At 50.8% G+C, this 26,671-nt stretch overlaps 1 protein-coding gene across 4 annotated transcripts in view; it reads left to right on the top strand.

Moving 5' to 3' along the window:
- TOX2 (TOX high mobility group box family member 2) overlaps positions 1-26,671 on the top strand; it is a 112,917-nt gene that overhangs the window by 6,014 nt on the left and 80,232 nt on the right. For 2 of the 4 annotated variants that reach the window (XM_070420908.1, XM_070420909.1), the window contains exon 1: positions 16,056-16,865. The exons of the other annotated variants lie outside the window; for them this stretch is intronic. In XM_070420908.1, the coding sequence (XP_070277009.1) occupies positions 16,662-16,865 (204 nt within the window). In that variant the 5' untranslated portion in view covers positions 16,056-16,661. Of the gene's footprint in view, positions 1-16,055; positions 16,866-26,671 lie in introns of those variants that run through there. 4 annotated transcript variants of the gene reach the window in all.

Genomic DNA, 26,671 nt, shown 5'->3' with positions numbered 1-26,671 from the left:
GACCCCTGGACAGAGCCCAGCACAGGGAGCAGCCAGTGCGTCAGGATGAGCAGATTTGAGTCTGTGCACGCAGGATAACGCCCCAGGCCACACCCTTGTCCCAAGGACTCTCCTACAGTGTGACTGTCAGCTCTGTGTGACTCCATAGGGCCATCTGTTTGCTTCTCTGATTTCCTAGAACTGGTCTCAGAATAGGAAGGCAGCATATGTTCTGGAGCCCGGCAGACCTGGGTTTGCACGCTGCCTTACCGTGGTCGGCACAGGCAAGTCAATAAGCTCCTCTTCTGCAGAATGGGCACATCAACCCCTTGTCCCCTATGGGGCTGCCTGCTAAGAGGGTTGGAAATCAGGCACGTACAGCACGTAGCCCAGCAGGAAATGCGCTCATTTCTATTCACAAAGAGCAGCGCAATTGAAAGTTAAAATGCCAGGGGAGCCTAGTTTCAGCGGGGGCTGCTGGAGGAGGGGCCATCCCCCCAGTGCAGGGGGTCCTCCTAACATCAGGTGTTCCCAAGCCTTGGCCTCTGGATTGGATTTTCCCGAGCCTCTGATTTAAGAGGTCTCCTGTTGGACTGTTCAGGATTATGAATTGACAGGCAGCTGCTCATTTCCTCTGCGCCTTTCTGTTTTCTTCTTGAATCTGTGTGGGAGGGGAGGCAGAGAAGACTGGTTCACATCGAAGCTGCCCCGTTCACTGGCGTGGACTGGTGACCCGTGCACATCACGTAGCCACTGCAGGTCTCAGTTTCCTCATCTGTACCAGGGGCCCTAATGCCTTTTTCATAGTATTGCTAGGAAGCTCCGATTGAAGTAGCAGATACGGGAATTCCCTTTAGTTTAGAACAGTGTTTCCCAGCCTCGGCACATTGACATTTTAGACCTGATAGCTCCTTGTTGTGGCGGTCGCCCCAGGCATTATAGGATGTTTTATAGCAGCCCTGGTCTCCATCAACGAGATGCCAGTAGCAGCCCCTCTCTAGTCATGAAAACCAAAAATGTCTCCAGACTTTGCCAAGGAGCCCCTGGGGGAGAAGATCGCCCCGATTTGAGAACCACAGATCTAGGAAGCGTGGTGCAGGCAAAGTAGACAGCAAAGGTGATGAGAGCGGCAGAGGTTTAGGGTTCTTGCTTTCTCTCCAGTATTTTAGTTCTGTGTCTCTCTGTCAGTAAATTCTCCATGTGGCTGACAGTCATCTTGTTTACATGGACCCAAAACCTACACAGTGGTTTTTCAGCATGGTTAGGAGCAGCAGTAAAAACATATGGTAAGTAATTATTAACTTAATGAGTCGTGGTAAATTGTAATTTTATATCTTATGAAAACATGTGGTGTAACACAGGGTAATAAATTCTGATCAATTATCCTGAAGCTTAAACTTGCTCTTGTACAGTTGTGATTTCTGGTGTCTGCTAGAGTGAGCAACGTTGCAATTTTCCAATATGTAATTACCTGTTTGCTGCTGGTTGACAGGTGTTCCACAGGTCTTTATTGAGTGCCTACTGTGTGCTGGGGGTTTCAGCCATGTCCTGAAGGCTCAGTGACTCAAGGGGAAACTTGTCCTTCTTGGATGAAAGGATCTGTAATTTGTTTTTCATTTTATATGTAACTCAAAATGTAATTCATAATTAAACATATACTTGTCTGGGGAAGCGACAGTGCCAGGGGCGTGGGAAGGCTTCACAGGGCAGAGTCTTACAGGAAATGCCAAGAGGCCACATGGCGGGTGGGGGTGGGTGTAGAGTGGTGGGAGGGCATTCTAGGCAGAGGGAGCAGCCGTTCCAAGGTGGCTTGGAGGGTGGTCTGGGGCTACTGTCAGCCTAGGGTGGGGAGGCCTGCCTGCAGGGAGCTGGGACACCAGCAGAGACCATCCTGAAGAATGGCTCAGGCCAGACTGGGGAGTTTAAGTAGCAGAGTTCCTTGGAGCCCGAAGTGTGGGGCAGGTACGGAGTGTTTGCTGTTGCAGGATTCAGACTGTTGTCAGCAACTGCGCCTTGGTCTTCTGCTGATGGGAAAGTTTAATAACTTGGTTTGACTTTCCCCGGTAGCCAGGGATGCTCTGCTTTAGTGCAACAGAAGCACCTGGAGGGCAGTTAGAACACAGATTGCTGGGCACCAACCTCAGAGTTCTCAGCAGGGCTGAGGAGGGGCTGAAAATGCACTCTGCTAACTAGTCGATGATGCCAGTGCTGCTGGGCTGGGAGGCACACTTAGAGAACACGGCTCTAGACTAGATTATGGGAGGGTTGTCCCTCCTTGCCGTAGGGCCATAGGGATGTACTGCTGGCTTGGGCATGTAGCTCTGGCCAGGACATGGTCAGGTATCCCGGAGACTCCTGCCTTCGTCAGGCCGCCTGCAGGTCATGGGGGAGTCTCCTTCACCTTGGAGAGACTCTTACATTGGGTTCCCTGGACACAGACTCAGTTGGAGAGTTGCTGTGGGAGGTTTCTTTGGGGGGATGTTCTTAGGAGGTGCACTTCTAAGGGAGTGAGGAAAGCTTAACTGATCAGAGGGAGATGCTGGCCCAGAATGTGGTTACCGATGAAGGCAACTCACCGGGAGCTCTGGGGGCCAGGGGGCTGCCCATGCCTTAGATTCTTGCCCTCCCCTGTCAGTGGCTGTGGTAGTTCCCTGTGGCAGGGAGCAGTTCCCAGTGGAAGCTATAGCTCTGAGCCCAGCAATGACATTCCCAGCAGTTGGGGGATGAATGCATAGAAAGGGGAGCACCACCATTTCAAGGGGATGCATCTTGGGGAGAAAACTCGCCTTCCTCTTGTTTCCAAGAACCATGAGTCACTCACTGAAGGTTCTTCTCTATTTCATGGCGTGAGTGAGAGCTGCAGGATAACTGCTTCTCAGGTCCTAGTGGAGTGAAAAAGATCACAGTGGAATTTTCTGGGGCCTAAGGAGATTCTCCTAACGTTCCATGGTAGGAGTCTAGATTCTTGGGCTGTGATGTCACATTTTCCTGTTTGGTGTGGAGGACTCCAGACTGGTTTCTGATGAGCTTCTGGGACATGCCTCAGGGGGTCACCTCTGGGCAGGGCACCATGGCTTTCTCTTGGGGCTGGAGTCCTGTCACATTCTTCAACAAGGGGCTCTTTGCCCTGCCTCCGCCTTGATGTAGGTCAGTGTCCATGGCTTTGCCCTTCACCATCTCTGAGCTCCCAGGAAGGTCAGAGGCAAAAGAGTGGGTCCCTTGGAGCCATAATTACAGCATATCATGGCACATCTTTTGCTCATTACTCACTCCAGATTGCATTTCATTCTTCTATCATTTCCCCCTTTTATCCTGAGTACCCCCATTCTTTATTTTTAAAATTGTGTTTTTGACCCTGGCCGGTTTTCTCAGTGGTTAGAGTGTCAGCCTGTGGACCAAAGGGTTGTGAGTTCGGTTCCTGGTCAAGGGCACGTACCTGGGTTGCAGGCTTGATCCCCAGCCCCGGGTCAGGGTGCGTGTGGGAGGCAACCAGTAGATGTGTCTCTCTCATATCCATGTTTCTTTCTCTCTCCCTCTCCAGTCTCTTTAAAAATATCAATGGAAAAAAAATCCTTGCGTGAGGATTAACAACAACAAAAATTGTGTTTTGTTCTCCGTAAGATACACAGAAATAAGAAATTAGGCAATAAAGGGGGAAAGTGGGGGTCTAGAAGAGAGGAGAGGTAAAATGTATGTGCTGTATCTGCCATCTTGAACTAAAAGTCCCCGCTAATGGATTTTAATTTTTAAAATGTATTCTATTTTATGGAGAAAAGTGGGATAGAAATAAGCACAGATTATTCTCTGAGCTCTCACCACATCTCAGGTACATTCACTCGTATTATCTCATTAAGGCTTCATAAGAACTATGATAGGCAGATATGTCCCCATTTTGTGGGTGAGCTCCAAATGGGTCAGGTTTCAAAAAGCGGCAGAGGAGTGGTCAGCAGAGCTGGGCTTGGCCTGTGCGCACTCTGCCCCTCTGCCCTGCAGCCTCCACCCGCCAGGTGCCAGGAGCGCCACCCTCTGCAGGGGTGGAGGAGTAGGGTCAGCTTGCCCTTGTTTTTGCTGTTGGTGTATTGGCTCTTCCGGGGGGCCAGGGGGTTCCCAGCTAGGCCTCCTGCCTCGGTTTTCAACTACAAACATCATTTGCTAATAGAGTGCCTCCACATTAGAGCTAATTAATACGTGCTTATCCCAGAGTGGGGCCTAATTTGCAGGAATGATTTAGAGACTTGTTGGAAGTGAATCCAACCCAGGAGCATCGCCCGGGATCAATCTCGTGCATACACTCCGCTGTTCCGTTGTGCTGTGCTTTGGCTCGAACTGAACTTGATAATGTGGAAGGTGGACTCTGGGCCTTTTGTCGCTTACTCTGCAAATTTATCGAGTGCCTATTGGGTGCTACCTACAGTCTTTAAAAATATCCCTCCACCCCCATGCTTTCCCTGTTCTATAAGACCTCCTGAGCTGTAAGTTAATTTTTATGCAAAACCAGGTAGTGGATTCCAATGTGACTTTCGAGTTCAGTGGAAGTGCCTGAGTTCCTAACCTGGCACTTGCAGGCTGTGTGGCTTTGGACCTGTCACTTAAGTTCATGAAGCCCCTGTTTCCTCACGTGACCTTCACTTGCATCTCGGATTGTGGTGAGGCCTCTGGGACATCAAGTAAATCGCCCCTCCCTCATTCCTGCTGCCAGGTGCTATTCAGGCCATCGAGGCCCCTCGTAGGACAGCGAGTGTGGGCTCCATCCCAGTTTTATTTTTTAAACAACAATAGAGTCCAAGGAGCTTCCCAGTTCAGAATAGGTGTAGTGCTTCTGGCTGGGAAGGTCTCCTTTCTCTCCTGTATCGGTTCCCTTTTGTCTCACTGCAGCTCCCACAGGGACTCTGTAAGGTCCCATTAAACATTCAGACACACAAGACTCACACAGGTGACACTTGGGACCTGTCTCCTCCAAGGAGCTGGGACAGGAATCAGCACCTGCCAGCAGAGCACATGATTGCTCCTCGGTCTCTGCAGTCGCCCACCGAGGGGGCCGGGCGTGCATCTTTGCAGGCTCCCCACCCCCATTCCAGGTTTTAGTTCAGGGGCAAAGGAATGAGACCCACAGAGGGTGAGCTGGGAAGCCACCCTGGCTTAGAAGCCCTATTCCCCCAAAGGACTCCTGTTGTTTGTTGCAGTTTCATTCTCTTTCCTTTAAGGGTCCCTGCAAGGGGCGTGCCAGTTTCAAGAGTCACTGTGCTCAGGAAAACCTAAAGCGTGGCTTCTTTATCAGATATTTATAATTTATTTATAGTTTCTTCCAGTCTAGATGCAACTTACCAACCAAGGGTCATTTTTACATAAACAGAGTTGCCTAGTAACATAGTTAACATCCCAACTTCATCAGATTTCCAGGGGAATTATGCTAGGCAATAACAAAGGTGAAATTCTTGTGCAAAAGGGAAAAGGGTTTGGTTAGCTTTTTACTCAGATTCGCATTCTATTTCTCCCGAGGGGTGGTGCTTTTTGGCCTCTATTTTGGAGGAACGAATCCCTCAGTGTGTTTTGTAATATATCCCATGTTTCTGTACAGTTTCTGGTTGATCCATAGAAGATACATACACATTCTGGCCAAGAGATATGCTTTGGGATCATTGGCCTCGGATCCAATCCTGGCTTCTTAACTTAATGAGTTATTTCATTTATTCATTCATTTGTTCAGCTACCCAAAGAACATTCACTGCCTGCTGTCTGCAGGGCTGTGTGCTAGATGCCAGGCATGGGCAGGTGACTAACACCTGGTTCTAGCTCTTAATGAAGAGACAGGCAAAAATAAGCAATTCCAAATGGGTGTGGGGCCATCACACCAGGAGTAGTCAGGGAGGTCTTCTCAGAGGAGGAGACATGGGCCTGTATTTAAAGGTGAATTTGCCACATGAAGAAGGTAGAGAAAAGCATTCCAGGTAGAAGGAACAGCATGTGCAAAGGCACGGGAAGAGATGACAGTGTCAAGTGATGAGGCTGGAGAGGGGAGCATGGGCATTTAGAAAGCTACTTTATATCTCTGGACCTCAGTGTCCTCATCTACAAAATGGGGTTAACAGTGCTTCCCTGTTTGTGAAATTAAATGAGATAATAATGCATGTCTAAGCACCTGGGATAATTTTAATTTCCTTTCAAAATATGTCTGTGGATGCCTAAGGTCAGGCTTTGATTTTAATACTGAAGGGCCTGGCCACCCACCTGTGCAGTGCAAGCACTTCCTCCCGGGGCTCTTCTGTGAGTTGTCTCATCTCTCTTGGATGAAGCACTAAATGTTTGCACGCTATCTTGGATTATGTCTTACAGTATCAGTGAAGCACATAATTGTGTTTTCCTAATGGCTCGACATTAACAATAAGCCGTGACCCTGCTGAGGCGTTCTCTGGGACGATTTTCCATCTGCCGACAGCCACGCATCTGTCTGATGCCCTGTCAACACGTCCTGTCATTTGCTGCTTTGTCTTGCTTTTCTCAAAGGTGGCCGGCCACCTCCCACATACCAGCTGGGGATGCTTAGCTTTGGGGGCATTTACTATCCAGTGACCACGCGTCACACATCAGGATGAGCTGAGGAGCCATCCTGGCCACGATCGAGATCCTTCTGATCTGTAAATTGGATCCTGTCATTTCTCTGGGCAGTACCGCCCAGCGGGTCTCCCTTGTGGCACGGTGAACTCTTACCGACCTGTCAGACCTCTGCTTACAACCTTCCAGTGGCTTCCCCTAGTGTGTAGATAACATCAGAGGCCTTTCTTGGCCTCTGGATTTTTGTGTGATCTAGCCCCTGCCTGCTCTTCCAGCCTGTCCAACACACCAGGCTTTGTGCTGGGGATACTGTGCTGAGCAAAGCCGGCCCTCCCCCTGTTGATTCCAGTCTAGCTCCCCAGGCCTGGGTAGTTTTCCAGATACCCGCATCCCTACTCTTTATTGCCCGAGGGCCTTGCACATGCCCTTCCCTTTGCGGACATGGCTGGCTCCTACTCATCCTTCAGGTCTAAGCTTTATCCTCACTTCCTCAACGACTCTGGTCCCCTAATCTGTGCAGATCCCCCATTATTCTCTATCATAGTCTCCAGTGTATTTTCCTCCCACTGCGTGAGGTATCTGTGAGATTACTTGAGTGTCTGCTCCACCTTGAGGACAGTGAGCTTTCAAACCACTGGAGTCGTGTTTGTTGGCTGCATCCCTGAGTCCCAGCACCTGAGCATGGTGTCCGCTTGTAGTAGGTGCTCAATAAAACACTGTTGACGGAATGAATGAATCAACGTGGTGGTTATAATTTCCAGAGATGGCCACTGTAACATATCCCAGGCTGTGTGTTCAGGAATAATTCTCTCACCCTCTCTGGGCCTTACTTATTTGGGCACCGTTGCCAGGAGGCATAAACACATCTATGTGAGAGACATGGTGCCTGGGGCTGCAAGTGCTAGTACATGTGAATTAACACTGGAACACCATGCCTCACCTCCAGCCCAGCCCAAGGGAGAAAACTGAAATGGGAGTCGAGAGGGTTGATGTTCGAAATCCTCATCATTATGGTTCTTAATGCTGACTCCCGGGGCCAGGGCTGGCGGACCTCAGCGCAGCCACCCTGTTTGTCCACTTCCCGTCTCCCTAAGGTTAGCGACCTTGCCGTTTGCAGGGGAAAGGTGTCACTCCCGGTTGCTTGGGTTGGGGTATCTGGGGCGCAGCCAGAGTGGCCTTCGGAGATCACAAGTCTCTCTCTGGTCCGTGAGGAAGTTTCTGTTGAGCAAGCAGCACTTTTTGGGGACTTTTCTCCTAAAATGGTCACCCTTCCTTTTTATTAAACGGTAAGTGATGAAGACTATGTTTCAAAAATGGGGAGAAGTGACTTGTTACTCTCCCCCAGGCAGACTCAAGAACAGTGTTTACTTGGGCACTTGGCTTAGTATTTAATGCTGCAAACTGCTCCACCCCAGCCTGGTCCCCAGAAGCCTCTTACCCATCTTTCTCTTCTCCCCTCCAACCTCCAACCTCCAACGTGTGTAACTTACCTATTTATTACGTTTAGTGTTTATGTCCCACCCCCGCCACCAGCTTCACGAGGGCGGGGCTCTGCCATTTGCTCGTGGGTGTATCTATGGGAGCAAGTGTAACTGCCTCTGGTCTCAGCATTTACCCTCTCACCTGGGAAACTCCTGCAGACATGTTTTCAAATTTCTGCTCAAGTGCCGCCCCCTTCAGGAGGCCTTCGCTGCTCTCCCCAGGCCTCTCTCCTTGCCCCACCCCAGCACCTGGCTCAACAGAGGCTCCCTAGGAGCTGGGCTGCTCTCTGTCCTTAGGAGATGGGGCCTTGAACGCCGTGTCCAGGAGCTTGGACTTGACCTCCAGGATGGTGGGAGTTGAGGTGTGTTACATTTCAGAACAATCTTCGTGGCTGTCCTATAGGGAAACACTGGATGGGGCAAGAGTGGATGTGGGAAGACAGTTGTGCGGTGATCACTATGGTATAGGAGTGGCTCAGTGATGGCTGGAGGTGCCCTATCTGATAGGGTAGCCCTCGCCACATGGGGTGATTTAAATTTAAAATCCTACCCAATCAGATTTCATTCCTCAGTTGCACCAGGCATCTTCCTATAGCAAGCATGTCAAACTCGTGGCCCACAACGAATATTTTTGTGGCCCAGCCAATATAACGGTATGTAAGAAACGTTTTGATAAAAATTTCGTAACTTCATTTTTACAATATCCTGTTACACATAATTATTAATAACAAACTGCAATGTTCACTAATGACTGATTACTATAATCGTGTTGCATTCATTTCCCTTACACGACTTACGCGCAGGCACACCATTTCTCTCCACTAATACTAGCAGTGAATATTTTAGCAGCCGATTGCCACGTCATTAGTCTTGGACTGACTTGTTTGGTGTGTGCAACAGGAAATATTTCGCTTTCAGAGAACAAGAAAAATAGGTTTATTTGCAAAACGCTGATTAATTTGTGCAGTTATTCAGTGTCTGGTAAGTTAATGTTCAAGAAAAAATATTAATTTTTATTAAAATGCTCTATTATTTTATGATAACGATGACTCATTTATTTCAGCCCTTTGTATTCAGCGTGTCTCTATCGAAATAAACCTACGTTTCTATGAAAATCGAAGCTTTTGTTTTTTTGTGGCCCACATAACTTAAACCTTGTTTATTTGGCCCGTGTTAGCATTTGAGTTTGACATGCTTGCCTCTAGACTAGCCCCTAGTGGGCCGTGGAGATACAGAACTCTCCCATCATCGTGGAAAGCTCTGTTGGCCCATTCCAGTGTGGCATGTAGTGGAGGGTGGGAATGGAGGGTCATGGAGAAGCTTGGGAGATATTAGGAGGGAGAATGTATGCGATTTGGGGATGGGTTGGATGGGGGGTGTCATAGAGATGGGGTGTCAGGGGTAAGACTCAGGCTGTTGGCTATGGGCTGAAGCAGAGCTCCTGTGTCAAAGGAGTGAGCATTTTTATGGCTCTTGTTAAGGTGTCCTGCCATTTTCCAAGGGGGTCATGCGTGTTCAGCAATAGCACGAGAACGCGCCCAGTTTATTGCACCTTTCTGCATGGCTTATTATCTTTTGAAAAACCTTCCATTGTGTATATACCTCTTGCCAAATCTGCCTTCACTTAAGTCTCACCTGTGGACCAGGAGGTCTTTGTGATGAGGGAATTATATGTACATTAATGCAGATTTCAATAAAAAGAGTTATGTTTGCCATTGTGGTACAGTCCGATGCTGTTTAAATGCCTTTGGTAATATCTTCAATCAGATGGCAAATAGAAAACAGGAAAGTTCATAATAAAAAATGAATTAGGGCGATTAGCAAAAGGTGAACTTCTTCCCTCCTCAGGCGACAGGCAGAGTTGACCGAGCTTTGCAGGGTGTCTCCTGTCCAAACACATGTCTGGATTATTACAGACTCTGAGGTGGCCCTGGGGTCTGCTCAGCACATAGGACTTGGTTATTGCATTTAGTTTTGCAAAGGTCATGAACATTCCCTTGGAGGGGGCGCCAGGGGCTCACACCCTGGGGTAAGCGGGATGGGCCTCTTAAAGAGGGGTGTCTGACTCAGGGCGGCCAGGAGCTGCTGCTTCCAGGTAGGAGCATCAGCGGCCTTGCTCCCCCTCCCTGCATCCTGTGGGGCCCTGGAGAACCCCATCCACCCCTCTTTCCAGCACCTTCCCCAGGGGTGCTTTTGGGGAACCTTTCCCAGCTACCCAGCTATCTGGTGCTGGGGGTGGAGTCCTTTAAGAACGAGGTAGCGGCCTGGCTGGTGTAGCTCAGTGGACTGAGTGTCGTCCCATGAACCAAGAGGTCCGGGTTCAATTCCCAGTCAGGGCACATGCCCGGGTTTCAGGCTTGATCCCCATTAGAGTGTGTGCGGGAAGAAGCCCATCAATGTATCTCTTTCATCGGAGTTTGTATCTCTCTCCTTCTCCCTTCCTCTCTGAAATCAATAAAAATATATTTCTAAAAAGAATGAGGTAGAGGTAAAGGCTTTAATTAACTATTGTAAACACTGGGACTGGTTTCTGTGGCTTCAAAGAGAAATAGAATTTTGTTGACTGAGTAAAAAGTGTGTGGGTTTGGAGCTCAAACCAGAAGGACATGGAGCTTCCACCTCGGTAATATCGGAACTCACACTCACCCAGAGCGGGACCATGGAGGTCACACCACTGGTGATCGGGTGTTATGTCCACATTAGCTGGCTCACCTCCACAGTCGATGGTCGGGGTTGGGTGACACCCACGTGAGCTATGATGGACAGGTTAATACCATCCGAGTTAGATGACCTCCACAGGGGGCTGGTAACTACTGACCTTAAGCTAGAGCTTGTCAAACCTTAATTTGCCCGTGAATGGCATGAGGTCTTGTTAAAACGTGGTTTCTGATTCGGTAGATCTGGGGTGGGCCAGAGATTCTGCATTTCTAACAAGGTCCCAGTGATGCTGAGCCTGTGTGCAGTCGAGACGGTGTGGGCACCTCGGTGAGTGGACAGTCAGAGTGCAGCCAACACTCTTTACCAGGCCCTGATGTTCCAGAAGCTGTCTTCCCCAGGATAAGCAGAAACCATGGCAACCGGGATGTATCACGTGGGGCCGCAGCCCATCCTTCTGGCCAGGAGAAGGGCCTGTACCAGATGCCTCCTAGCAGTGGAACTGCCCACGGGGACCCCTCAGCCCTCCCACCCTGCCCGAGACAGAACTGAGAAGTTCTGGGAAGATGAAATACGGACTTTGGGTTTCAAATCAACCTCAAATTTTATTATTTAATTTTATTTTTCAGTCCCATTCCAGAAAGCCTGTCATGAATGAGATAAGTTGGAGCAAACCCCCCGCCCCCCACCCCCACTCTCACCCTGCCTCTGTCCTCTCTTGATTGAGACCCTGGAAGGAGTTGCCAGGACGATGCTGGAGGTGGGCAGTGAAACGCTGGAAATCTGTGGGAGGGAGGGCACGAGGCCAGTGGGCTCTGCAGTCTCCACAGACATGCAGAGAGGGAGTGGCATTAATATCCCACTTTACGGAGACACTCACCCTTACCAAAGGGGCATGGTTAGTAGGTGGCAGAGCTGGGGTTTGAACCGGGTCTTCCTGCTACAGAACTCGTTTTCACACTGCCTTTGGGTGAATGGGGGCTCAGAGCTACTGTGGCCAGAAAGAGTGCAGTTTTGGTTGAGGAGGGGAGGAAGGAAAGGGGAGAACACCAGGTAGACAGGCCCACTGGGCCAGCTGTGAGACCTTGGGACACCTTCCTAACTTCTCTGAGTCTTGCTTTTGGCTTGGCTTGTTTCTTTTTGGTCACTTATTCGTAAGAATGCGTATGAGATATAAAAGTATATATCATCCCTTACAAAATTAGAGCCAAAGAAAATATAAAATCAAACAAATTCTAGGTGGGAATGAAAGCAGCTATGTTGGCTCAGGCTTCTACAGCTCTTGCAACTGGCCTGCAAGTTTGGCTCTGGGCTTCCTGGCGGACAAGTGAAAAGGGAAATGGGTTTACTGCATGATCTCTTCATTTGGGAGAAGAGGCTTGGCGGCTTCTCACAGGAAGCACAGCCTTCACTGGCATTTGAAGCTAAAAGAAATGTCTCTCACCAGCCTCGTGGAGGTTCTCAGGCCTCAGTCTCCCAGATGTGAAAAGGGGGCTGAGACCCTGGTCCCTTGCCTCTGGCTGAACCTGGGGAAGGCGTGGGTATACAGTACCTGGTGCATGCCTGCTGTGTAGTGGGCCCCTGAGGGCAGAGTTCCCATCCCTCTGCCCCATCACAGCTAGTTCCTGTCAGTTTCTGGGTAAAAACTGAAGTCAGCACAAGGTCAGCCCAAACACACCCGGGCTTGCTCAGAGTACAGTTCTGCTGTCAGAACCCAGGCAGGGGGAGGGGTGTGTGTGTGTGTGTGTGTGTGTGTGTGTGTGTGTGTGTTGGGGTGGGGGTGTTGGAAGCTGCTTAATAGTAGGATAGATACCCACAAGGCCAGTGGGGCAGTTTGACAAAATGAAGCTGGCACACAGTATTGTGCATACGCCCCCAGAGTAGTGGGGTGGGAGGATGAATGAGGGCCCCTTTGGTTTGACCATCTATGTGAATTCGAATTCTGGGAGGGCTGTGGGGATGGGGGTGTGATGACAGAGGACGAAGGGAGGCAAGGCTCGGTGCGTCCTCAGGCACGCAGCATGGCCCTGTGGTGGTCGGCATGTTCAGCGAGGAGGCACCTGGGATTCAGCAACCACCATGTCCCAGTGGCTCACCAAGTCACTTCCCTTGGGTGAGATTTGTTTAATAGAAGCTTGTAGTTTCTCAGCACTTACAGGTGCTGACGGGGGCATCACAATATTGTGAAATTAGGCAGCAAATCCGACTTTATTTCCAGCTTACTTGGCAAGGAAGCAGCCACCTTAGTTAGCACCGATGGTTGGGTATGACAGAGCTAAAATTGAGCTTGGCAATTACCGCCCGTGAGCAGTTCTCGGTGCTGTGAAAGGAAGGTTCCATGGAAATCAACCCTGGTAATCACAGGGTTTAAAATTAGTCAGTTTCTATTAAGGTTGCTCTGTCAGCATATGCTTCGGGGTGGGAGGGGAGGGGGTAGAAACTTGGGTTCTGACTGTCTTGGGTTCCCTTGTGTTCACCTGCACCAAGTTTTAAAAAAAATTACATGAGTTACCAGGTAAAGGTTTGAAAGACCCTGTGTTACTATCATGATGCGGGGTGGCCATCTGAATGATGGCTCACTTAAAAGCCCGTTTCTTTTTCTGTGTGTGAGCTCACACCTCTCTCTCAGCTTTTGGGTTTTCTCTAGACTTGTGAGCAGTTTTCCAAACAGCTCCCCCCCCCCCCGCCCCCCCGGATGTTGCACGTGAAGAACACAGCTTTTGTTTGGCCTCTCCTGGTCCCAGAGGAAGCAATGATGTGATATTGTTGAGGGTTTCTGTGCCCTTCATGGAATCATTCTCATCAAGCCTTGACTAGACGGTTTCAGCAACCTCAGACATGGTGCCCATTTTGCAGACAGACAGTGAGAGGCTGGCGGGCATGTGGCTGCTGGTGCAGAGAGAGTCAGAAAGGGAAAGCTTGCGCAGATTCAATTCTAAGTTGGCCTGGGGTATGTGCATGGACCCTCGTGAACGAGAAGATAGAAACTCAAGTCAACTCATTGCTCCGAGCCTCAGTTTCCTCATCTGTAAAATGGGAACTTGTCCTGGGCAGAGTGAGGATTAAATGAGATAGTCTAGGACAGTAGAACCTTAGCACCAGTGGCTGTTGTTATGAAGAGTGATATTTATTGTCCACCTACTTTGCGCCAGGCACTGTACCAGACCCTTTCCAAAGGCGATGGCTGCTTCACACAGAGAGCCTGAAAGGAAGTCTAAAGATAAATCAACGCAGGCTCAGAGAGGGTATAACTCTGTCCAGATCCTCCACGTGAGTAGGACTAGGGCCAGGATTCCAACACAGGGGGCCCGACACCCCGAGCCTGGCTGCTGTTCCTGCTCCTCCCTCTGGGAACAGCTGAACAAGAAAACAGGCAGCCGGGATGAGCTCCTCTTTGGCCCAGATGAGAGAAGCATTAAAACAGAAATATCTTCTCCAAAGGGCCGTGGCTCCTCCACAGGAAGCTGAGTCATCTCTCTTTGTTTTGAACCATCGAACTGCCTCAAAATCCAAAAACTAAAACTAAAACTAAAAAGTGCTGAGTTCCATCAGGGTGCACGGCCCCTCCCTGGCTTCTCCCCAGAAGGAGCCGAGCTGAGGGTCTCTGGAGCTGGGACCCCCTCCACCCGGCATTGGCTACCGTGGCCCAAATGGTGCAGAATGAAGAAATCCACACACTGGGGTTTGCCCTCCTGCCTCAGCCTGCCAGGTGGGTGCACCTGGCCCAGCCCTGCCTGCCCCATGGGGGGTGGGGCACCCTCTCAGGGTGAGTGCCTCATGGTCAGGACACTGCTCTGTCACTGCACACCTGTGACAGCATGGTCACAACCCAGAATACCTCCTTCCAGCACCTGTGGCAGAGTCACGTCCAGACTCTCTCGTCACCAGGCTCAGCTCCCACAGACTTCGCTTCCTGCACTTGCTCGCATTTAGTAAGTGACGGAGAGTGCAGGGACTTGTCCCTTATTGTCCCACCTCTGCCTCTGAACATGCTTCCTCCCTGCTCTCTTTCTAGCTCTGCCCCTCCTTCGAATCCCAGCTTGAATGGCACCTTTTTCGTGAAGTCCTCAGTCAGCTGATGGCCCTGGGGCCGTAGCTGTGAGCACTGCCTCCCTTACATCGTAAGTTCTCACCTACTTACATGAGCTGGGAAGTATGTCTTTTAGGGCAAGGACAGTTCACATGTTGCCCTATATGGAATAGGGAGTAGGCAGAGGAACAGAAAGTGTTTGTTGAGTGAATGAATAAGTGATAATTGAGGGAATTTTACCTTCATGCTTTTTCTGTAACTATCAGTTATATCTTTTGCTTACCAGAGTTTCTGGTTTCCAGTGAGCAAGTTCAGCATTCAACAAGCAATCTGGGCCTCTTTCTGTATCAGTAAACGCCAGTCATTTTTCATGACTGCCTAGTATTCCATTGTGCAGAGAGCTGTGATTATTTAACCGATCACCGTCTATGGGTTTTATTGTCATTTCCATTTTCTTACAAATAATGCTGCAATGAAGAAATAAATGTCCTTGTTCATATGAAATTGGGCCTACAACATCTTTTTCTACCTTAAGCATACATAAGTACTCATGGGTGGTTTCTTCTCTCACCCATCCATCTCTCACCCATCCAGCTTTGTGGGTGGGTTTCCAAATCTTCAGTATGTCTGAAACTTCCATCCATCTTTCTGTCACAGTGCAAAATGCGCAGCTCCCTTTCCTTCAGACAAGCTCTGTGTGCTTGGCTCTTGGCCTTGGACTTACGGATTATGTGTAATTCCTGTTTGTTATGAACCTACTGTGTGTTAGGCTCTGTGCTAGGAGGTGGGGCAGATGAATGAGACAGGTCATCCTGGCCATCAAAGAGTTCACAGCATCGCGAGGAAGATGCACAATAGACATAGAAATAAAAACCATCAAAACAAACAACCAGAAGCCATCAGCTGGAGGAGCGTGCCACGAAGATAAACCCGGTGCGGGTGAAATCAGAGCCGCCCTCTCTGGGGAGGGAGGAGATATATGAGTAGGAACCAGGGATGAAGAGTCAGTTTTGTGAAGGTCTGGGCAAGCGCATTCCAGGCAGAGGGAACAGCATGAGAAAAGTACAGAGGCATGGAAGCAAGACTTCTTCCTTCCTGGAACCTTTTCTCATCCCCCCACTGCCCCCTCACACAGACACACGGGTACCAGCCTTTTATCACTCGGTGTTGGCCGTCGCCTAGGCCCTTCTCTCTGCACCTCATTTATTATTGTTACAAGTGCTCAGTAGTGAGATGATTCCCCAGAACTCCTTTTACTCAGTCCCGGAGGCGCTCTGACCTGCGATGCTTCCTCAGCAGCCTCTGGTGTTTCTGAAATATCAACAACAAAAAATTAAAAATTGGTTCAGCAGTGCCCAGCATAGTACATGGTGCGTCAGAGGTCTGTCATCCACATTTTACAGATGAAGAAACTGAGACGCAGGGAAGTTAACAGGTCCAGCAGGCAGAGCTGGGATTAAACCCAGTTCTGTTTGACTTAAAAATCTGCCTTCTTTTTGGAGCCCCAGGCTAACTGCTCTCGTGTGAAAGCTAAGGACACTGCAGGGGGATCCCTATTGCCCGCTCTGTCCCAAGCTCGGTCCAGTCGGTGGTAGGTGACCTTGGCCCTTGGCCGACTGTCTTCAGAGGAGTGGGAAGGAACCAGGGGAGGCCCTTGTGTTTTCATTTAAAATTACAAATATAATACATGCTTGTGGAAAATTAAAAAAAAAAAAGAAACAAGAGAGAAAAAAGCAACTGAAAATACCTCCTTCTCCTACTCCCCGGGGGAACCACTATTCACAGTTGGGAATTTTCACAGTGCATATCCAAACACACACACACAGTTACTGTTTTTATACAAATAGGGTCGTGGCCTTGACTTTCTCCTAACTGATTCCAAGTCGGCAGCTACAGACCTTCCTCATTCCATCATATTCCACAGAATAGATGTATCTCAGTCCACTCCCTCCACCCGATTGTAGATGTTTGCCTTGCCTCTCATTCTCTGTGCAGACGTCTGTGGGCACGCATTGAGCACACAAGTACAGGCATTTCCGCAGGAAGGGTGCCCAGAAGTCGAATTGCTGAATGAAAAGGCACATGATTTCCACACACAGACAGGTGCCACCCAATGGCCTGGAAGCCTTTCCCGTTCAACACCCACTGCCCTACACCCCAGGCGGAGGGTGAGTGGAGACGGCTCTTAAGCCACCAGTGATGCTGAGCTGGGCTGTATACACAGGCTGCCTCCTCTGCTGCTGCCAGGAGCTCTGAACACATGGCCCAAATTGGGATAGAAGATGGATTTTGATAAGAGAGGTTAAATAACAGGTTTTTCCATTTCACCTTACAGGAATGGGATGGGGGTGGGGGTGCTGGGCCTTCAGCCAATAGAGGACCAAGAGTTGTCAGGAGGCTTACAAAGCTTGCTATTTCTGGCATTTTTTTCCTCTTTCTCTGCTGATTATGCAGCAGAATTGCACAGAGGCTGTCGTGGGCGCATTCTCTCACTGTCTGGGCTTCTGTGGAATGAGACTCAGGCTCCTTCTACTTGCAAGACACTGGTGCATTGCAGGTGTGTTTCAGCAGAAGGTAATCAGGCGGTGCCTGCCATCTCCTGGGGTGGAGGTGGTCAGATTGTCGCTGTGGGATGAAGAGATAGACGATGCCTGGGTGGGAACAGGCAGGGACCTGGACTGGTGCTTGTCACATTGTAGAAAGAAGATGTTTTAGAAGGTCCAGGAGGCCTGCAGTTGGCCCTGGACAGCAGGGCATTGGTGGCCAGAGCATCATAGGTGCCTGGGGTGCTCAGAAAGCATTTGGTGGTTCAGTCATTCATTCATTCACTCGTTCAGCATTCCTTGCAGTGGGCCTGGCCAAGGGTGGGTAGGGACTCCAGCCCACTCCAAAGCAATGATGGGGATAGCATGTGAGTAGGAGCCCAGAAAATACCTGGGGTGAGGCGTGGGAAGGGCCCTTCAAGGAAGGCGGGGTGAAGAGTAGCTGGGGACGTCACCAGGAATGAAGTTCGAACTGCCTCTTCCATTGGATTTTGGAATTTGTGGAATCAATAAAAGTTCCTCCCCAAATTTGGTGAGTGCCACCTTTTCCTTTTGTCCACTAAGGATATTGAAAAATAACCAGTTGAGGTTACCTGTTGTCATTTTTGTGGGAGAAAGGACAGCAAAAAACGAGGAAGGACATCATCACAGATTTGAGGACAAGCACATCTACACATAATAGGTGACAGATTTTGAATGCAGGAACCTAACATGAATGCCATTTTCCAGCTGTCCCCAGCTAGAGATTGTCTTTGTGATGGGAGTTGTCTGAGTTGGGGGCGGGGCTTGTCGCAGTTGACAGGGCTGCACCCAGCGCAGCAGGAGCCTGACCTCTTCTGGTGCTGATTTCCCACAGCCCTTGTTGAAAATCTGCGTCGTGCACGTGTGTCCCAGAAATGGAAATGACCCAGTCAGGCCTGGAATACCCCGGGCAAACCAAGAGAGACCAAGAAATGGGCTGCTGTGCCCCCTGGGTGATCTCCACTTTCTCCACACGGGGTCTAAGAGCAAAGACCACAGGCCTCCAGGTCTGCTGTGAGGCTGTGGAGCCAGCCAGCCATTGAGGAAATAGCTGTTGAGTGCCCACTGGGTACCAGGGTCTGGGTTAGGTTTCAAATCCCAGCTGGGCCCCAAGTACAATTAATGACGTAGCGCAAGCTTCTTGAGCTTTGCAAGACTTACTCTCCTCATCCATAAAATGGGAACATCGATACCTACTTCCCTCTGTTAGGATGATTGTGTGTGTATATGCTTGTATGTGCACACATACGCACAGCCTAACACTTTGCCTACTAAGTAGGACCTCCATAAATGAGAACGAATGAATGACCCAGAACATCCAGGTGTGCTCGGGAAGAGGATTTCATGGCTCACACTGAGTGTGTGTGTGTGTGTGTGTGTCCTGGGGAGCTTTCCTCTTGTGCTTATAGCCAGAGACCCTGTGTTCTGCTTTTCTTCTTAGGGAGCGCGACCGTAAGGCGACAGACAGTATGCTTCCCGGCCCTGGCTGATAGGACTTTCTCTGGTGACTTTCATGGGCTCTTGACTGGGAGAGGGATTAACAGGGACTTACCGGCTGTCTTGAAACAGAACTGACTCTTATTTTGGACACTTTCTGAGTAGCATACTGAATACTAGTCACCAGCATTGCGTTGCTGGGGTCTCGGGAGAACAGCCAGTCACAGAACCAGTGCTTGCTGAGAGCCCGGGGCTGGCCGGGGAGGACGGCCTTGTAGGGAGGTGATTCTGGAAGGGAGGGTGTGGCTGGAGTATCCCCCCTGACACCCCAAGCATGGTGAACAGAAGCCGAACCCATGTTTAAGACTTGGCTGTGAGCCCTGGCCCTGTCCTTGCTTGCTGTGGGACCTTGCAGGTCGCCTTACCTCTCTGAGCCGGGGTTTCCTTGCCTACAGAACGGCGGACTGTTGGGTGGATTAAATGGGATAAGATCTAGGAAGCCCATTGCTGGTGCTTGGTAAATAACGATGTGCTCCCCTCCTGGTGAGGGGACCCGGGGAGCCTGTGAAAAGGGCCCAGGTGTCTGCCGGCACAAGGTCTTGCACGCAGGGGGCACCCACTGAATATTTATGGAAAGAATGAAGGTGCCCAGGGAGTGGGAGGCTGGGTTATATGTGTGTGTCCTGCTATGTAACTGCGCTGTGATCTTGGGTAAGTGCTTCGCCTTGTTTTGGTCTCCGATTCTCTCAGAAAAGTAATTCAGGCTGTCCCCACCAACCCCGACTGTCTACTCCATGCTGGAAACCAGGGCTGTGGTGGCACCTGCCGGGGACGGTGAGCGTCATGTTTGAAATTCATTTCCTTCCTCGGTTAGTGGCATCCGTGAGGACTCCCTCCCTGCTGCCTCGTGCATTCACAAACCCTACTATTCAGTAATTAATGAAATTGGGAGCCCCAGGAGGCAGCTCTGCTGCGGCAGCCCCGATGGCCTCAGCAGGACCCCAGGGGGCCTGGGAGTCCCCATCTCTCTCTGTTCAGTCTGGCAAATGTTCCCGTGTGTGGACAATCGCAAATGAAGCCCTGGCATATCATGGACCGGGAGTGGCTTCCAGCTTCTGCCAGACCCTGGAGGCCGTTTCCCAGGGAGGGCATGGGGTCTCCTCCCGCTGTGTGTTGGGCTGAGCCCGGGAGTGGGATCAGGTGGGCCTGGATCGGCGGGCTTCGCTCTCTTGATTTCTGGCTCTGAGGCTTTAGGCGATGTACTCACTCACCTTCTCCGGGGCTTACCTCCTGTGCAGAACAGTGGAGCCACAGGAGCAGCAGCCCCTCCAGGGTGGGGAGTCGTATGGAAAGGCAGCTTTGATTTGCGTGTCCTCACCCAAGAGGGTTCATGTGAAGGAGACAGTGGCTTTAAGAGGTCCTTGTCTTCACTCACACCCCTCCCCCGGACATGCCCTCTACCATCATGCCCATTTGGTGAGCACCAGGACTGTCCACTTCTTGGCTTAAGGCATCCTTGACTCCCCTCTCTGTCCCACTTCCTGCAGGTGCCTCACTCCCTGCTGGCTCCACCTTCAGGGCACAACCATTTTCTCCGCCCTTCCCTTGGGAGCATCCCCCAGGCCTCCATGACTCCACCTTCCCCTGTGGAATCTGCTCGCCCCACAGCAGCCAGTGGCGTCTTTGTGAACCCAGCCCCAGCTTATAGCCTTGGATTGGATGTCCCATGTGGCCTGCGGGATCTGTTTGGATACCCTCTATATGCCCACCTGGGGCACAGGTCTCATTTCCGTGTCTGAAGTCAGCAAGCTGCTTCCTCCCTGCCAGGCAGAACCACTGCCCTGCTGCTTCCGAAAGGCTCCTTCCCACTGATCAAGCTGTCATGCTTCTCGATTTTGTATATGCAGCCCCTTGGTCTAGAAGCAGGGTTTCCTCCATCCCTCAAACTCCTGCTTGTTCTTGTAGACAGAGCGTGGCATCGCTGCTTCCCCGAAGCCTTCTCTGATTGCCCCCCGCCCCGTCCCACCTCCAGCAGTCTGGGCCAGGGACCCCTTCCTGTGCCCACCCCGTCAAGTCCTCCCCAGCAGTACTGAGATGCCCTTGAGGGGCACACCTGCGATGATGCATCTTTACCCTCCCGCCTCTGGAAGCCTGGACAGCACAGAATAGTTGCTTGGGAACATTAATTTGGGCAGAAAGTGCAGAGATCCTTGCAAATTAAGTGGCTTCAGACCTAGACAGACTGGATTATAATCCTCAGCCTGTGGTCTGATTTGGCTGTGTGATCTCGGACAAGCCACCTAATCCTTCTGAGCTTGGAGGGCCGTGAGGAGTGACAAGATGACACCGGCAGCCAGCGCCTTCTTCTTTCCCACTCGCCGGACAGTAAATGTCCCCAAAGACACTTAGGACATTTGCTCTGAGTGGAGCAAACCCAAAGAGGGGCCAAGCCCAGTGGCCCCCAGTACTGTCCACAGCAGAGCCCTGCATAGAACCCCCAACAGGAGCAAAAATAGCAGCCTTGGGGCAACCAGAGATGCAGAAGCCACAGGAAGAAGCCGCAGGCCGAGCGGATGTCAGCTGCTCGGAGGCCCCGCTGAGGTTCCTCCGATGTGTGTGCCGAGCTTTGCAGCCTCACCCCTGCCCTCGCTGGCTCCTCTGACCACAGCATCAGATAAGGCCTCGGAAAAAGTGCTGGCTTCCTTTCTCTGGGGAGGGGTAATCGAGTGCCATCTGTGGGGTACGCTCCGTCCCCTGTTGCCTCCCTGCTTTCTCCTCCCCTCGCTCCTGGCTTGTTCTGCCCACCCTGCTGCTCTCCACTGGCACACTCCCACCCTAGGGCCTGTGCACGGGCCGCTTCTCCCCCACATACCTGCCTGGCCCACTCTCTCACCTCCTCCTAGTCTTTGCTCAACTGTCATTTTCTTAACGAGGACTGCCTTGACCACCTGTTTAACTTGCAGATCCTCCATCCCAGCACTTGGGCTCATCTCACCTGCTTCCTGTAGTTCTTAGAACCTTCTACCTTGTGGTGCAAGTGACTTCTTGACCATGCTTTTTGTTTGCTTTTGTCTCCAATGCAAGAAGGACGCTCCAGGGATCTCTAGTCAGTGCTGTATCCAGGGGCCTAGAACAGTGCCTGGCACCAAGCAAATGCTCAATAAATCTTCCTTTAGGATACGGAGGCATGAGTGAAGGGGGAAGAGCCAGCCAAGCAGAAGGGGGTCAGGCTGGGTTTGTGTGGATGCTTATTTCATGTGCATGTACACACATGGGCACATGTACACACTCACATACATGCCCTCAGCCACTTTCGGAGCCTCTGTGTGTTCAGGACAGGGCTGGCCTGGCACTGGTGGTCATCGAGTGTTTGTAGGAAGGAAGGGGAGACTGACAGCAATGCCAGTGTACAGGAGACCTGTGCTCCAGGCCCAGCGCCTTGGCACGTCCAGGCATGGTTCAGCTGGCAGGAGAGTAGCGCTCCTGTGGGAGGTGGGGAGGGCTGGGGCTGGAGGCATCAGCAGGGCCTGGGCACCAAGGGGAAATGTGGGCCTTCATCCTGACAGCAGGGCCTCCAAGGGTCTTGAGCAGGGGAGTGACTTATGGATGACAGGATGGACTTCTCCTGGTTTGTGATTAGGTGCAAAAACCCAGGCCTTGTTCTTCCACCCTATAAGCATCAACTCTATGCCAAGAACCTCTTGGCAGTGCTTTCACAAGGTTTCTTTTTTCTTTTTTTAAAGTTGATTTCAGAGAGGAAGGGAAAGGGAGAGAGAGAGAGAAAAACATCAATGATGAGAGAATCATTGATTGGCTGCCTCCTGCACACCCTCTACTGGGGATCCAGCCCACAACCCAGGCATGTGCCCTTGACCGGAATTGAACCCGGGATCCTTCAGTCTGCAAGCTGACGCTCTATCCACTGAGCCAAACCGGCGAGGGCCACAAGGTTTCTTATGAGCCCATTACATAGATGAGAAAACTGAGACTCACAGGATGGAGTCTCACAGAATCCATCCTTCATGTGGCAGCCTGAGTCATCTTCTGCTTGTTTGTCGCCTGCCTCCCCCAGTGGACCCTGAGACCTGTGGGGGCTGGGGCCGTGTCTGTGGAGGATGCAGGGAGCTCTGGGCCTGTGAGGATGGCCAGATGCTCCTGGACGTGTATGAGGAGACAAGTGCCCGAAGAGGAGCAGACTGATTCCTGTTACACCTGCTCTTGGTCTAGTCCTTGTGCAGCCCATAGTCTCCTTAATGTGAAAACTCGGCGTGACATTTTAGCAGCCTGAGGGTCCACGTGTACATGTGGAAAGAGATCAGATCTGGGTTTGAATCCCAGCTCAGCCACCTAATAGACAAAAGACCTCGGGCAGTTTCCTTTACCTGTCTTAGCCTCAGTTTCCTCATCTGTAAAATGGGGATATAGAAGGATGGTCTCCCAACATGTGTGCCCAGTGCTTGATTCAGTTCTGAACACCCTCATCTGAAATCCAAAGTCTGGGTTCTGACTAATGGTCTGTGGATCTGTGTGTTGCCATTGAGGACTCTCGTGGGGCACAGGGCAGAGCCAAAAACCTCATTTCCTCTGTTTCTCGGCAACCAGTGTCTTCTTAGTCACCTGGGGTTAAGTTGGGTTTTGTTGGCTCAGGAGCAGAGGTTAAAGCTTGGGCAGAATGAGCCCAGGTGTGCAAGCATTTCTGGTTTGATTTAAAAGGCAAAATTTTTTTTATGAATCATCAGAAAAAGAAATCAGAAGGAAGTGTGTGACCAAGGAGAGGAAATTAAGGGTTTGCAAGCTGCATGAGTCACCCCTCTTCTGACTCCTGGGGATCCCTTGCTCTTGGCACTTTTCATTCATCTCAGACTTGGGGTTCTGCATTTTGGAAAACACACTGGGGACTGTCGTGGTTTTAATCTGGCTCCCTTTCTACCACCGATGTAGATTTCTCTTTCTGAATCACTGACACACTGTTTTAATTCTCATTGCTTTATCGGATGTTTCTTCCCTGCCCAGGCTCTCCTCGGGTCCTGCTTCCTGGTCCCAGCCCGGATCGTCACAGCAACTTCTGCCTGGTTTCCTAGACAGGCTCCAGTCTCGCCCTCCCCAACCCATCCTTCGTCCTGGAGCCAGAGGCCAGCTTCTAAAATGCAGCTCCCCAGTGTGGCCCTGAGTGCTCCCAGGATAAGGTCCTGTTTGCCTTTGCATCTCAGCTCTCACTACCTTCCTCTCCAATGAATGAGCCCCCATCTCCAGCTCTCCGCCTTGGCAGATGCTGTTCCCACTGCCCTCTCCCTTCCATTTGGTGCTTTCTGCCCTCACCTGGCTAATTCTGTTCAGCCAGCAGGTAGATTTGCTCGGAAGCCACCCACCTTCTCTGAGCAGGCTATGGGCTCCCATGTACTCTGGTTCCCAATATACTTATTTCAGTCCTGTTCCCCTCACTACTCCACAGCTTCAGGAGGACAAAGACGGTGTCCCTTCCATCACTGCTACCCTCCCCAGCACTCAGAACAGAAGGCTGTTTTAAGCAAGACGGAGTGGGCAGTCCTGCTTGATGGGCTTTGTGGTGCGGGGGGTGCCTCCTGAGGCAGTGGGCAGGGGTCTTGGGTCCATGTCTACCCTGCTCTCTGCCTGGGGTGGGGGATGGGGGATGGAATAGAGGGGGTGGCCACCATATTGCTTCGTAGTACTCTAGGAACTGTTTTCCCTGATGGCGGAGGTGGGAAGCCTCCGTTTCACTATAATATCTGTGTTTATGTACGGTCCCCCCTTTGTCATCGAACCAAGCGTATATTTTGTTCTGTGTGTGTGTTTCTGGGTAGATTGCCTCCTCTGTGGCTTTCCTGCTTATGTCGTTTCTTTGTGTCCTTCGGCATCTTGCTGTCTCTTTAATTTGACGGAGCCATTTCTGCATCGTATATATTAACTGTCTCATAGTTGGTGCTATTTTCTTAGTCTGATGTCCTTTCCCGTTTGGCTTTATTATGCTTCCTTCTCCAGAAGATATTAATGCGTGTGTATTTGAATCTGTCAATCTCCCTTCCTCCGTGATTGCTTCGAGGGCTGAGGAAGTTATCCCGCCGCCGCACATCTGATAAACATTCTGTTCTGTTTTCTGATATTTCCCTAAAACATGACTTTTTATATTTAACTCTTTAATCTGTTTCGAGTACATTTCGGTGGGCGGCTTGCAGCGGGTATCTGGTTCAGTGTTCCTGAATGGGAACAGGCTAACCCTGTTAGCCCCATTCTGTTTATTAAATAATTGGTCTTTGTCTCTTTGTTTTCCAAAGGAGAGACAAAATAGGGTGGTGGTGTGAGTGTGTGAGCTCGCACAGTTAAGATTGTGGCTTTGCCCCTCTCTGGCTGAGATCCTTGAGCACGTTGCTTCACTTAGGCTCTTCTTCCCTATTAAACAGATTATAATGCCTCCCTCATAGGCTTGTTGCGAGGACTGAGTGCAATATGGGATGTGAAGCTCGGCACATGGAAATGGGCACATAGTAAGCGCCCTCCTGAACCGTAGCGTGGTTCCATACAGGGTGTCTGATTCTGCCCTCTTTCTGTTCCATTGATTTAAAGTTCTCCGTCAACGTCACTGCCACACGGCTTTAACGATTTAATTGTTGCTTCACAGATCATTTTATTACTCTCTGGCCAAACTAGGCACCCAGCCTGACTCTTCTTTGAGAAACATTGCTTCAGATGCTCACCTTTTTCTTTTCTCTTCAGTGAATGTTGATTCCCCATCCACTTTGCACGGTAGCCCCACTTCAATGATTTCTAGACAGCCCTCCCCCCAGCATACACCCCACTTTTATCATCCTCCCAGCTGCCTAGCCTTTGCTCACTCTGGTTCCTCTGCCTGAGAGGGGCACATCAACTGCTCTCACCTGGCCTATCTCCACCTGGTGCCCTGCACCCCCGGCGTCATCAGTGCTAATGCCTCTGCTCCCCGTGGACCCCAAGCTTCCCTGGAGATCTGTTCTGTGCCCCTGGTCCCTTCAGAGACTGGCAGGTGGCTGGGTACATCATAGGTGGTCAGTTGGGGCTTGGCGTAGGCAGGGAAGCTCCCCACATCCTTGAGCTAAATCTGGCTTCTTCTGGACACACGGCTTGGGGACCCGGTGATGCGGTGGCTATAACTCTTGGCTTACTGTTGCCAGTAACTGTGGGCCATCTACCAGCCCGGGCCTCAGTTTCCCCAATGGGATCATGAGACGGTCTCCGAGTCCCTATGGTTTATCTTACACTTGGTGGCTTGGTAGTAAAGATGGAGTAGAAGAACTCATTGGCATCTGATGTGCCTTGAAGCAAGGTTTTCTCTGTCTGTTTTCTGGAGAGAAAAGGTCGGTTAGTACAGAGCCCTCCCCCCACCTACCCCCCTGCCCTCCTGGCTCCTGTGGTGCAGGGTTGCTAAGGAGAGCCCAGACCTGGGGCAGGGAAGTTCGACAGTCAAGAGCAGAGGGCAGCTGGGGTGAACGGAGGGCCCTGCCTTTCTAGGGCACCTCGGTGTGCCCACGCACTGCCAGGCGGCATGGACACCCCCACCGAGGCCATTCCCTTCTTACAGGAGAGGATTCTGAGCATCAGAGAGGTGGGACCCCCGCCACCCCACACAGCGGCTGTAGGTGCGGAGTCGGGCGTGAACCCAGGTCCACGGGCTTCCAGAACCGGGCTGCCCCACTGTTCTCTAGGCTCCCAGGTCCAAGGCAGATTTTAACACAGCACTTAAATACACAGCCGCAGTGTTTACAAATATCATTTCCTGTGTTATCTGGTCCTGGCAGAAGGAAGTGAACGTGGTACTTTGTGTTAGGTTTTGGGGTTAGATGCAAAAGTGCCAAGTTCAGATGACCTAGAAAACCTTTCTAGGTCAAATTACACTTTCAAAAGGTTTTTTTTTTTCCCTTCTTTTTTTAACCGCCCCACGATTGAACGCTGTCGTTGACATATTTCCCTTCCAACAATAC

This window comes from Myotis yumanensis, unplaced genomic scaffold (genome assembly GCF_028538775.1).
Source record: "Myotis yumanensis isolate MYYU_CA2020_CCGP unplaced genomic scaffold, mMyoYum1.0.hap1 SCAF_7, whole genome shotgun sequence".
Lineage (NCBI taxonomy): Eukaryota > Metazoa > Chordata > Mammalia > Chiroptera > Vespertilionidae > Myotis > Myotis yumanensis.
Note: the sequence above shows the minus strand (reverse complement) of the source record. Positions and strands in the feature narration are given on the sequence as shown.